At 41.2% G+C, this 12,512-nt stretch overlaps 1 protein-coding gene and 1 long non-coding RNA gene across 2 annotated transcripts; one reads left to right on the top strand and one right to left on the bottom strand.

Annotated features, from left to right (window-relative positions):
* Positions 1-4,672: 4,672 nt before the first annotated feature.
* On the bottom strand, positions 4,673-9,236 carry LOC139276748 (putative uncharacterized protein C3orf49). Its single transcript, XM_070894757.1, has 5 exons — positions 9,169-9,236; positions 7,956-8,416; positions 5,270-5,400; positions 5,049-5,165; positions 4,673-4,864 (listed from the first exon to the last, which is right to left on the bottom strand). Exons 1-5 carry the CDS (start codon positions 9,234-9,236, stop codon positions 4,673-4,675), a joined length of 969 nt encoding a protein of 322 aa, XP_070750858.1.
* Positions 9,237-9,690: 454 nt separating this feature from the next.
* Positions 9,691-12,206, top strand: LOC139276695 (uncharacterized). The gene is made up of 3 exons (XR_011595974.1): positions 9,691-9,848; positions 10,791-10,954; positions 11,162-12,206. It is a non-coding gene; the product is annotated as an uncharacterized lncRNA (long non-coding RNA).
* The last annotated feature ends 306 nt before the right edge of the window (positions 12,207-12,512 follow it).

Consider the following 12,512-nt stretch of genomic DNA (forward strand, 5'->3'; position numbering starts at 1 on the left):
GCGGGCTTTGCTTAGACCTTTATTTCTGTACACTTTGTTAAGGGGCAATAAGACCAATGGAAAGGAAAATCAGGTGGGACGCATAACGGGTGGCCCATCCGCTACTGACCTTTTTGCTCCCTTTCCAAAGTTGAATCCCCCCACCCCCCCCCCCCCGTTCTATCAATTATTCCTTGACAAATTAATTTTCTCAGTATCAAGAAAATACATTCATCTCAGATTACATATAAGTATATCATAAAATTGTTATATAGCAGTGGTTTTGAGATATTTTTGTGTGAGCACCCCGTGTAAATTTTAAGCACTCCCAGGGGATCACCCCTCCTCTTTGTCCTAACTTTCAAAGGTCAATGTCAACTATCCAAAGGGACACAGTATTATTGTTGCAGAATTTAAAAAATCTATATATTAAACTGCAATCAAAATAACATGCTGGTTATAAGAAAAATCATAAATTGAATGACCGGCAAAAATCTGACAACCTCATAGTCTTCTGGGGACCTCGGTTTGAAAACCTATGGTTTGTGTGATTAAACTCAATAAAAGAATGACCGGCTGTAAATGTCATTTTATTCTTGAATAATTGGAATGTCCTGTAGGATTGTTCAAAAAAAAAATTGAGTTCCCTCTGCTTAATATAGATATTGCTGTATCTTTTTTCATTTCCATAAAAAAGTTACAAAAGTCATTATTGTATGTAAGAACATTACAAACTTGGGAATGAGAAAGGGATACAGAAATATTTGACGATTCCCCTGAAGGCTTTGTGTCTTAATGCAAGGAGTATCCGCAATAAGGTGGATGAATTAACTGTGCAAATAGATGTTAACAAATATGATGTGATTGGGATTACGGAGACGTGGCTCCAGGATGATCAGGGCTGGGAACTCAACATCCAAGGGTATTCAGGAAGGATAGAATAAAAGGAAAATGAGGTGGGGTAGCATTGCTGGTTAAAGAGGAGATTAATGCAATAGTTAGGAAAGACATTAGCTTGGATGATGTGGAATCTATATGGGTAGAGCTGCAGAACACCAAAGGGCAAAAAACGTTAGTGGGAGTTGTGTACAGACCTCCAAACAGTAGTAATGATGTTGGGGAGGGCATCAAACAGGAAATTAGGGGTGCATGCAATAAAGGTGCAGCAGTTATAATGGGTGACTTTAATATGCACATAGATTGGGCTAACCAAACTGGAAGCAATACGGTGGAGGAGGATTTCCTGGAGTGCATAAGGGATGGTTTTCTAGACCAATATGTCGAGGAACCAACTAGGGAGGAGGCCATCTTAGACTGGGTGTTGTGTAATGAGAGAGGATTAATTAGCAATCTCATTGTGCGAGGCCCCTTGGGGAAGAGTGACCATAATATGGTGGAATTCTGCATTAGGATGGAGAATGAAACAGTTAATTCAGAGACCATGGTCCAGAACTTAAAGAAGGGTAACTTTGAAGGTATGAGGCATGAATTGGCTAGGATAGATTGACGAATGATACTTAAGGGGTTGACTGTGGATGGGCAATGGCAGACATTTAGAGACCGCATGGATGAATTACAACAATTGTACATTCCTGTCTGGCGTAAAAATAAAAAAGGGAAGGTGGCTCAACCGTGGCTATCTAGGGAAATCAGGGATAGTATTAAAGCCAAGGAAGTGGCATACAAATTGGCCAGAAATAGCAGTGAATCTGGGGACTGGGAGAAATTTAGAACTCAGCAGAGGAGGACAAAGGATTTGATTAGGGCAGGGAAAATGGAGTACGAGAAGAAGCTTGCAGGGAACATTAAGGTGGATTGCAAAAGTTTCTATAGGTATGTAAAGAGAAAAAGGTTAGTAAAGACAAACGTAGGTCCCCTGCAGTCAGAATCAGGGGAAGTCATAACGGGGAACAAAGAAATGGCAGACCAATTGAACAAGTACTTTGGTTCGGTATTCACTAAGGAGGACACAAACAACCTTCCGGATATAAAAGGGGTCAGAGGGTCTAGTAAGGAGGAGGAACTGAGGGAAATCTTTATTAGTCGGGAAATTGTGTTGGGGAAATTGATGAGATTGAAGGCCGATAAATCCCCAGGGCCTGATGGACTGCATCCCAGAGTACTTAAGGAGGTGGCCTTGGAAATAGCGGATGCATTGACAGTCATTTTGCAACATTCCATTGACTCTGGATCAGTTCCTATGGAGTGGAGGGTAGCCAATGTAACCCCACTTTTTAAAAAAGGGGGGAGAGAGAAAACAGGGAATTATAGACCGGTCAGCCTGACCTCAGTAGTGGGTAAAATGATGGAATCAATTATTTAGGATGTCATAGCAGCGCATTTGGAAAATGGTGACATGATAGGTCCAAGTCAGCATGGATTTGTGAAAGGGAAATCATGCTTGACAAATCTTCTGGAATTTTTTGAGGATGTTTCCAGTAAAGTGGACAAAGGAGAACCAGTTGATATGGCATATTTGGACTTTCAGAAGGCTTTTGACAAGGTCCCACACAAGAGATTAATGTGCAAAGTTAAAGCACATGGGATTTGGGGTAGTGTGCTGACGTGGATTGAGAACTGGTTGTCAGACAGGAAGCAAAGAGTAGGAGTAAATGGGTACTTTTCAGAATGGCAGGCAGTGACTAGTGGGGTACCGCAAGGTTCTGTGCTGGGGCCCCAGCTGTTTACATTGTACATTAATGATTTCGACGAGGGGATTAAATGTAGTATCTCCAAATTTGCGGATGATACGAAGTTGGGTGGCAGTGTGAGCTGCGAGGAGGATGCTATGAGGCTGCAGAGTGACTTGGATAGGTTAGGTGAGTGGGCAAATGCATGGCAGATGAAGTATAATGTGGATAAATGTGAGGTTATCCACTTTGGTGGTAAAAACAGAGAGACAGACTATTATCTGAATGGTGACAGATTAGGAAAAGGGAAGGTGCAACGAGACCTGGGTGTCATGGTACATCAGTCATTGAAGGTTGGCATGCAGGTACAGCAGGCGGTTAAGAAAGCAAATGGCATGTTGGCCTTCATAGCGAGGGGATTTGAGTACAGGGGCAGGGAGGTGTTGCTACAGTTGTACAGGGCCTTGGTGAGGCCACACCTGGAGTATTGTGTACAGTTTTGGTCTCCTAACTTGAGGAAGGACATTCTTGCTATTGAGGGAGTGCAGCGAAGATTCACCAGACTGATTCCCGGGATGGTGGGACTGACCTATCAAGAAAGACTGGATCAACTGGGCTTGTATTCACTGGAGTTCAGAAGAATGAGAGGGGACCTCATAGAAACGTTTAAAATTCTGACAGGTTTAGACACGTTAGATGCAGGAAGAATGTTCCCAATGTTGGGGAAGTCCAGAACCAGGGGTCACAGTCTAAGGATAAGGGGTAAGCCATTTAGGACCGAGATGAGGAGAAACTTCTTCACCCAGAGAGTGGTGAACCTGTGGAATTCTCTACCACAGAAAGTAGTTGAGGCCAATTCACTAAATGTATTCAAAAGGGAGTTAGATGAAGTCCTTACTACTCGGGGGATCAAGGGGTATGGCGAGAAAGCAGGAAGGGGGTACTGAAGTTTCATGTTCAGCCATGAACTCATTGAATGGCGGTGCAGGCTAGAAGGGCTGAATGGCCTGCTCCTGCACCTTTTTTCTATGTTTCTATATTGTTAAGATGGTAATGCTATTTAAATTGTCTAACAGGTGCTTTAGAACACAAACCTATGAAGCCATAGAGGTTTCTTTCACATGGTACACTGCTAGTTTAATATCTTTCACATGGTACACTGCTAGTTTAATAACTTGTGGTGTTGTTTGAGGCAGCAATGAACACATCAGAGTGCAAACTCATTGTGGGAAATCCACATCCAGTCACTATTATGCAACATACTTTCTATCTGTTCCATGCAATTGGCAAGAGATGATAATTTAGTATGTATTGGATATATGTATAGTTAAAATGAAAGCTACTGTGGCAGCATTATGAGCTGCAACACTTTTACATGGGATTCATAATGGGGCTTCCGTTATGTATTTTTAAGTTAACACAATGACTTTTGAAACTCAAATAATTGTTTTTGTTGATTCAATCCAGAAGAAAAGGTACAACATGGCTAAATATTTGAATAGGCGTGGAAGATATTGGGTAAATTATTTCAATAGAAATGCATAAAATAATAAATGCCTTATTCCTGAACTGACCTGATTGTTGCATGGCAAATGTTGACTGAAATTTTGTGCTCATCAAAGTTAGACATGTTGGTTCTTGGGAATGAAACATTTTTCATCTTGGGCTCCCACTTTCAAAACTTAGATGCAGAACAAAGGCCATTCTACTCCAGCCGAATCTCTATTAGTATAACATTTTTTATACCAGCCATCCGATGGCACCTCTGAGCAAGATTACCAATTAGTGCTGAATTGGGCCAATTTTGTTATGTGGAAATAGACAGATTGCTCAATTAATTTTATGGTAAATTAATATAAAGGATTTAGCAATGTTGCTAATGTGATCATCTGACTGCATTCACTGTGGGTACATTTTGCTGGTTCAACTGTAACCTAATAAATATTCCCCTGCACAGCATATCATTACAGGTCTTGCATTTAAACTTAATGGTCCTTAAAGAAATAATACATTGAGGAATTTATTTCTAAATGGTGTGTTTTTATAAGAATTAAGAGGCTGGTTTAGCAGCAGCACCCACAGAGGAAGCACTTCTTCCACTTAAACTTCCCGGCATTTTTCTTAGAAACTCGCTGAAACTGCTTGGATGATTGTAGAATTTCATGTCCCAAATACTCGCACTGCTGGAGTTCTGCATGTCTTTGAGCCAGTAATTTCATTGACTTGTCAGAAACTGTTTCTATTAAGTCATCCACCTGATTGAAAGACCGTTAAATAGTTATTACTTCAGGAGATAATTAGTCATTTTCTGCTAACTCTTAAGCCCGAGTTATGTAAGTGCATAAAAAGTTCACAGATATTTAATCCAGTATCAGTTGGCAAAACAGTTTGGCTATATGCAAAATTCAGATGATATGCTTGGAAGTAGTATGTACTTACTTGTGCTTGAAGCTTTCCCACTGTTAGAAAAGAATGCCGCCTATTTTGTTCCACATTTTTTCTCTTCTTTTTCTTTTTGAATATTTTTAAGTACTGCCTTTTCTTTGAATGGGGTGCCTAAAATTGAACAAGCATTACTTTAGTATAAGAAAGTATAAGCATATTTTTAAACTTGTTATTGCAGAACTGTTGTACATATTGAATATGCAGATATTGCAAACCTTTTGCTGGTCAGTGGGGAGGCTTGTAATGGACACGCGACGGGACATACGACGTGATCTCACAACTAGATTGTTGCCAATAATACTTGCTGTTTCTGCCTCCACAACATCCACGTCAACTTGGATAGCTGCTGCAAAGGAAATTGCATTAGATTTATATACATTTCTAGTAAATTGCCATGGTCAGTTGATCAATGTGAATTTAAAAAAATATATACAAGCTGCCAAAGGAGTTGGGAGAAAGATTTCAGAAACCTGCTCCACAGAGCCACAGGGTGGCCAGAATTTATATTGTGACACTTGCTATAATAAATTGAATGGGAACTGTTCACACAAAAACATGATCAAAATTATTTCAGGAAGTAAGGTTTGTGGACAGGAAGTGCATGCCAATGCGACAATGAATATTTTTTTGTGGGGCTTCCTAGATAGAAAATAAGGAAGAAAAATTACGACTGGATATCTCTGATGCAAGCAAATGTTGTTAGACTCAGAAGGTGAATTTCTAATTTCAGTTTATCCCATTTTATGTGATGCAAGGCAGAGCATTCACATTGGAATGTTTTCTAGATTGGTGGAATGGATCCCTCATTCTGTAAACCTGCATTTTCCTGTAAATATTTTTATGCAGTTTCCAAATACTTGCGAAAAAATGTTGACTTTAAAATCAGTTTAGCTTTTGAGATTGTGAAGTGACTGCTTATAAATATCATTCAATAAAGGAGTACTCCAAAGTCATGCAGGTCACTGAAATGATCTGCTAATCAGCTCCCAAGCCACCATTATATGGAAAACTGCTTGGCCATCAGTCTATATTGAAGTGAGCTATAAAATAAATTAAGTATTCTTTATATTAGGTGTGTGGGTGTATCCTCCATTAGTTTATTCCTGGCAATTGTGCTGATATTACTTGCAGCATCAGCACAAACGTCTTAACAGCCTCAGTGTAAATTCAACTATAATTTGCCCCCAATCTGTTTCTTAATTACAACTGCAATCATTTTTGAGCATGTATGTTTATATACATGAGTTTGCAAACATCAAGTTCCAAAAATCTACTGAACTAACTTGCAGTAAAAACTCAAAACCATTTATTTTGTTTCATTCTAAGCATTTTTACTCCATTAATACCATGTTAACAATGTTATTGCCTTTCTTTACGAACTGATGAACTTGCTTTGAAGGACCTAAGTAGTTTTTTAAAATTATATACCTTTAGTAAGTAGATCATATAGTTTTTTTCCAACACATACAGTTTTCATTGTATCCACAGCGGGTGTAAGGCATCATCTTTTAAAATGATATGAAGTGAATTTGGGGGCAGAAATGCATTTATTGGCATGAAAAATACAAAACTGAATAGGTTCCATTGAAAACTTTTAAACCTATGTGAAAGGATGGAAACTTTGATATTACTTGCACATGTGTAATCAGTTTAAACTGCATAATGCAAGTGGCTTGATGCCTTAATAAGCTACATACTCTCCTCTTTCCTTTGAGATCCAGCCCACCTTGAGGTAAAATCTCCTTTATTTATCAACTTTAAAGACCTGCAATAATTGACTTTGGGCAGCCTCAACTCTGTGTTAATTGATGAAGCTGCACATCATTTAGCACCAAATTGGCAGTTTGATTTAGATTGGAAATAAAAATGTCTGGGAAGTCAAAATAAATGCACTGATACAACAAGCGTTGCTTTTCTGAGACTGCCATTAAGACAAATTGTTGGCTGAGAATAGATGAAGCTTTATTTCACATCTGTGCACAAGGTGCCCAAAATATGCTCAGTGCTAACATTGAATATCAAAGGGAGAAAGATCTGACCACCTCCCTCTTCAGAGCGCAAAGAATCACTAAAAAGTAAACTACAGTCTTTGCAAATTTAAATAACTAATGAATATATGACAATAATCTTAGAACTGTTTCTTTTATGAGAATCGCTTCACAGTGACTTTAAAGATGATGTGTAAACTGGGTCAACGGCAGAGCAAAGCCATCTCCAAACACAACTGTCTAACTCGGGCACCTGGTGGTTTCAGAGCTGCACCGTAAACTTGATCTTCAGCAGTTTAGGTCTCGAAGGGAAAAAGTTAGTGGCACCAAGAACAAAAAAAATAAAATCTTGGGGATAGAGTTTGAAATGAAATACCAAAAGAATCTCCATAAGGTGAGGTCAGGTTTTAAGGTTGCTGATTGAATGGGACCTTCAAACCCAAAGCAGACATAGGAGTAATATGCTTTATATTCCATTGATGGAACCTTTAAATGTGCTTAACAACTTGCATTGTAAGGTCTTATTTCAACCTTTTCAACCAATTCCTTTTTTTCCATTTTGCAAATTCCTGGCCACACAGATTGAATTCATAAATATCTCTCTGATGGCTTAGTGTTCTTCCATCATTGTACTTGGCTGCTCAGAGCTGCAATTCAGTCTAGGTGCCAAGACCACGTTAGCTGTGGTCCTCCCGCCCCCGCAGCTGAACAATCCCAACACTCAACAGACTGAGGTGAACATGGCAGTTAACTCTGAACCTTGAACCTCCATCCTCTTTGGTGAGCATCAAGTGGGCTATCACTTCAGCCGGGAAACAGCCTCAAGCCTTTCAATAAAGTTGAAGTTAATTAGCTATGCAAACAAATCACTCTGTTTTTAATTGGTAGTTCTTATGTACACCTGTATACAAACCAGTTTTCTGCAGTCGTGACTTCAATGTTGAAAATAGCTTGTTTTCATCAATATTTGCCAATTGCTTGGCCTGTGCCATGGATGTTTTGTTGTCCATGGGCCTGTATAAGTATGAATTATTACTCTGTACACGATTTGGTGCTTTTCTTCTCAGGAACTGCTGCGGTGAGCCAGCGATCTTGCTGGTTCTCAGAATAAGATTACATTTTACTGGAAATTGTGGAAAGTTTCTAGTTCTTGAAGGACTTCTAGTACAATGCTCTTCAATTCTCTTGTCAAAATTCTTTAACTGCTTGTGTTGATAGTGATGTGCTACAAATCTCCCTAATGTTTTTCGCATTTTACTCATGAGACCTTTTTTCTTGGCTTCGTTATATTCAGAGCCACTCTCTGTGGATAATTCATCTTCAGGAATGAAAATCAGAGGCTGGACTAGATTGGTGGATACAGCTCTCTGCCACCTGCACCAAACAGCAAGATAGAAAAGATCAGGAGTCACGTTACCCACCCAACATTCCAAACATCACAACATTCATTATTTCCAAGTAGATATTACTCTTTATTACAATCCAGATTAGACATGCATTTTGTACTTTCAATCAACTGATTACTGATAAAAAAACTTTTCTACTTTCAAAATATAGTGGAATCCCCATTACTTGGAATTTAAATAATCTCGCTTGGTTTTCTCAAGAGTTTCAGGAGATTCAACTGGTCATCCATTACAGTGAGGAATATTTGGACAAAATGCCCTTTTTCGAACCACTCGAGAACAATTCCAAACGAATCTACAGAGGAGCAGATTGGACATTACAAAAGGAGCTACCTGTGGACTGGATTATCGTGATGAGCTGCCCTTAGTATAGCGAGGTTCCGAGCAACTAATTTGAGGGTGGACTGCAATAATTTGGAATAACTTTATGGAGTGCTGGACTCCCATTCAGCAGCCCTGAGATAAATTATAGTTGTGATTGTCATTTAAAGTTGATTGTCATTCATGGCCAAGATTATTCAGCTTTTAGCAGGACCATTAACTGGATTTGTGATAAGAGGAAAAAAAAGTTAGCACCACCACAACCAGTAGAGGTAGGTCTCCCATTAGTCTGACCATAGCATAAACAACGCTCTCACTCTCCTGGTAAAGGATAAACGGCAGCGGCAAATATTTAACAAGGAAGACATTGTGGTAAACAAATTATTTGAACAAACGTACTTGCTTTGGAATTTTGCTTTTAGAAATACTGATTGGACAAATGAAGATAGATATTTTACAAACTCCATTATGGGCTAGACTTTCCACTATGATCGCTATCGCCCCAAAATGGGCGCTATTTCCGGCCTTAGTGCTTTTTTTATTTTCAGGATCGCTGGAATATCGCCCATTTTTTAAAATCGCTAGTTTCGCCTTTTTAATTTTGGCAATAGCCATAGCGATGTGAAATGGGCGATAGCGATGTATTCAGTTGTGCAAGGTTGGCGTCCATAGCAACAGCCGTTTTGCACATGCGCATTTTTTTCAGGCAAAGAATTTTTCCCGTGATTCGGGAGGTCGGGTCATCTGCCCATGCTCAGAAGGCAATGGGATGGAGAGAGCGAAGGAAGGTTTTTTGAGGCGGCATTTTTTGAAGGAGCTGTGAAGAATATAAGATGGAGATGTATCAAGAGAAGTCGGGAGAGAGAGTATGGAGGAGGTTGCAGGAAGAAGGCGGGAGAAAGCCTTATCGAAAGAAGCAAACAAGGCCGTAGTGCACGAGGTCACGACTCGGGGCAAATTAACCTGAAGTGGGCGTGGGAAACCCAAGAATATGGGTGGATATCGCCGCTGTTGTCTCATCTGTGGTCCACAATAGGCGTGAGGCAGACCAGTGCCACAAGCGCTGTTTCATCAGCAGAGTAAGTATTAAATTATTAAATTTATAATTGTAATGACGTACTGACTCATTAATTAGAATGTAAATCTGCCGGATTGTAATTAAGCTGGGTAATCTCGGGTAGCTTCCCTGTTAAGATTTGGACTGGGGTCGGAACCTGCGTCCTTTAACTCGAATGTTGCTGAGATGCCTTAAACTTAATCGACATTATTAATTATTATTTAAATACTTTGATCAAAAATTGGGGCCAAAGGAATGACTGGAAACAGACAGACGGCAAACACTCGGCATTTCTACCACTTTAGTTTAGAAGGAGAATTATTAAATTATATCGCTGCTTGTGTGCTGTGAGCAACTCTTTAACTTGGGTACCGCCTCCTTTTTGGTGAGGTTGGTAGATGGAGGCATGACTGAGCACTGAGATGGCCGCTCGTCTGCCCAGACTGTGAGAGTCTCTCTGGCTGCTGTCAATCACACAGTGACCCAGCCTGGACTGGGGGAGAGCTGCCCTGGCTCACTTGGGACATTAGCGCCGGCCACACGGAGGTCTATGAGCACAGCCCACGGACACGGTGCCCCCTCCCATTACGGTCCTGTCATTGCTGAGCTGACCAGTGGTCCTGATTTCCCCCCCCCCCGCTCTCGGAGACCCCCATCAATTCCAATAAACCGACTCCTTCCCCTTAGGCGCCGAATGGCACGGCCCGTGGATTGGGCCTTTCCTGGAGATTGTACACGAGAGGGTTGGTGTCAAGCATTAGTTCCTGAGCACGATCTTAGTAAATATTTTCTCTGAACGTAGATGTTATAACCATGCATCCATTGGATACAAACCATATTAGCATATAACGTTAACATTGATGAATAGCATGTGGGGTGACTAATTGTGGATTACAATATCTGTTGTGTTTCTATAATAGTACCTAGTCAATTAGCTTATGCTATGCTCTTGTCACGTTTGCAGAGGAAGATATCTAAGAATCAGGCGGACCAGAGGAGGGCCTGCTGACTGATCTGGAGGAGCGTGCCGCAGCCTTAGTGCGCAGGCATAATCGTTCTGCCATCCGTGGTGGTGCAGATCCCGTTGTTGTGCCATATGAGTAACGTGTAAACCAGTGGTAATTTAAAGTAATTTAATGCCATTTCATTATAATATATGAATGATGTAATGTTATGCATGCAGCTTCTGTACTCTTCTGTACTCTCATGTTAATCATATTAACATCTCTTGTTCACATTTATTGCAATAGTGTTGCTCCTCGTACATATGCCTGCGCAGCGCAAGCATTCTCATGTCTCCCCATCTCTTTTACTAACCTCAGTTATGTTTTCCAGGTCCCCAGGCGCGACGGGAGACCCCTGGAGCATCACCCCAATCGCTGCAGGTTGTGCTGACCACGGGGGAAGAAGATACAACCGAGGAGGAGGATGAGCCAGAAATCTCATCTGTGGTAGCTGTGGCCACGTCATCCTCAACAGATGAAGTAGCGGGGCTTACAGCAGGGCACTCTGAATCGTCCAGTGTACACTTCAAACCCGCGGAGGTTGAGTCGGTGAGGTAGGCATGTGCTGTGACGGGCAGATGTCAACAAGGACATGGTGTCTCTGTCGAGGGGAGCGTCGACATAGAAACGTAGAAAATAGGTGCAGGAGCAGGCCATTCGGCCCATCGAGCCTGCACCACCATTCAATAAGATCATGGTTGATCATTCACCTCAGTACCCCTTTCCTGCTTTCTCTCCATACCCCTTGATCCCTTTAGCCGTAAAGGCCATATCCAACTCCCTCTTGAATATATCCAACGGCTTTCTGCGGTAGAGAATTCCATAGGTTAACAACTCTCTGAGTGAAGAAGTTTCTCTTCATCTCGGTCCTAAATGGCTTACCCCTTAGTCTTATCCTTAGACTGTGACCCCTGGTTCTGGACTTCCCCAACATCGGGAACATTCTTCCTGCATCTAACCTGTCCAGTCCCATCAGAATTTTATATGTTTCTATGAGATCCCCTCTCATTTTTCTAAACTCCAGTGAATACAGGCCCAGTTGATCCAGTCTCTCCTCATATGTCAGTCCTGCAATCCCGGGAATCAGTCTGGTGAATCTTCGCTGCACTCCCTCAATAGCAAGAACGTCCTTCCTCAGATTAGGAGACCAAAACTGAACACAATATTCCAGGTGAGGCCTCACCAAGGCCCTGTACAATTGCAGTAAGACCTCCCTGCTCCTATACTCAAATCCCCTAGCTATGAAGGCCAACATGCCATTTGCCTTCTTCAACCCCTGCTGTACTTGCATTCTAACTTTCAATGACTGATGTACCATGAAACCCATGGTTGCACCCCCCCTTTTCCTAATCTGCCGCCATTCAGATAATATTCTGCCTTCATGTTTTTGCCCCCAAAGTGGATAACCTCACATTTATCCACATTATACTGCATCTGCCATGCATTTGCCCACTCACCTAACCTGTCCAAGTCACCCTGCAGCCTCTTAGCATCCTCCTCACAGCTCATACCACCAGCCAGTTTAGTGTCATCTGCAAACTTGGAGATATTACACTCAATTCCTTCATCTAAATCATTGATATATATTATAAAGAGCTGGGGTCCTAGCACTGAGCCCTGCGGCACCCCACCAGTTACTGCCTGCCATTCTGAAAAGGACCCGTTTATCCCTACTCTCTGCT

Source organism: Pristiophorus japonicus, chromosome 12 (genome assembly GCF_044704955.1).
Source record: "Pristiophorus japonicus isolate sPriJap1 chromosome 12, sPriJap1.hap1, whole genome shotgun sequence".
In the NCBI taxonomy this organism is placed as follows: domain Eukaryota; kingdom Metazoa; phylum Chordata; class Chondrichthyes; family Pristiophoridae; genus Pristiophorus; species Pristiophorus japonicus.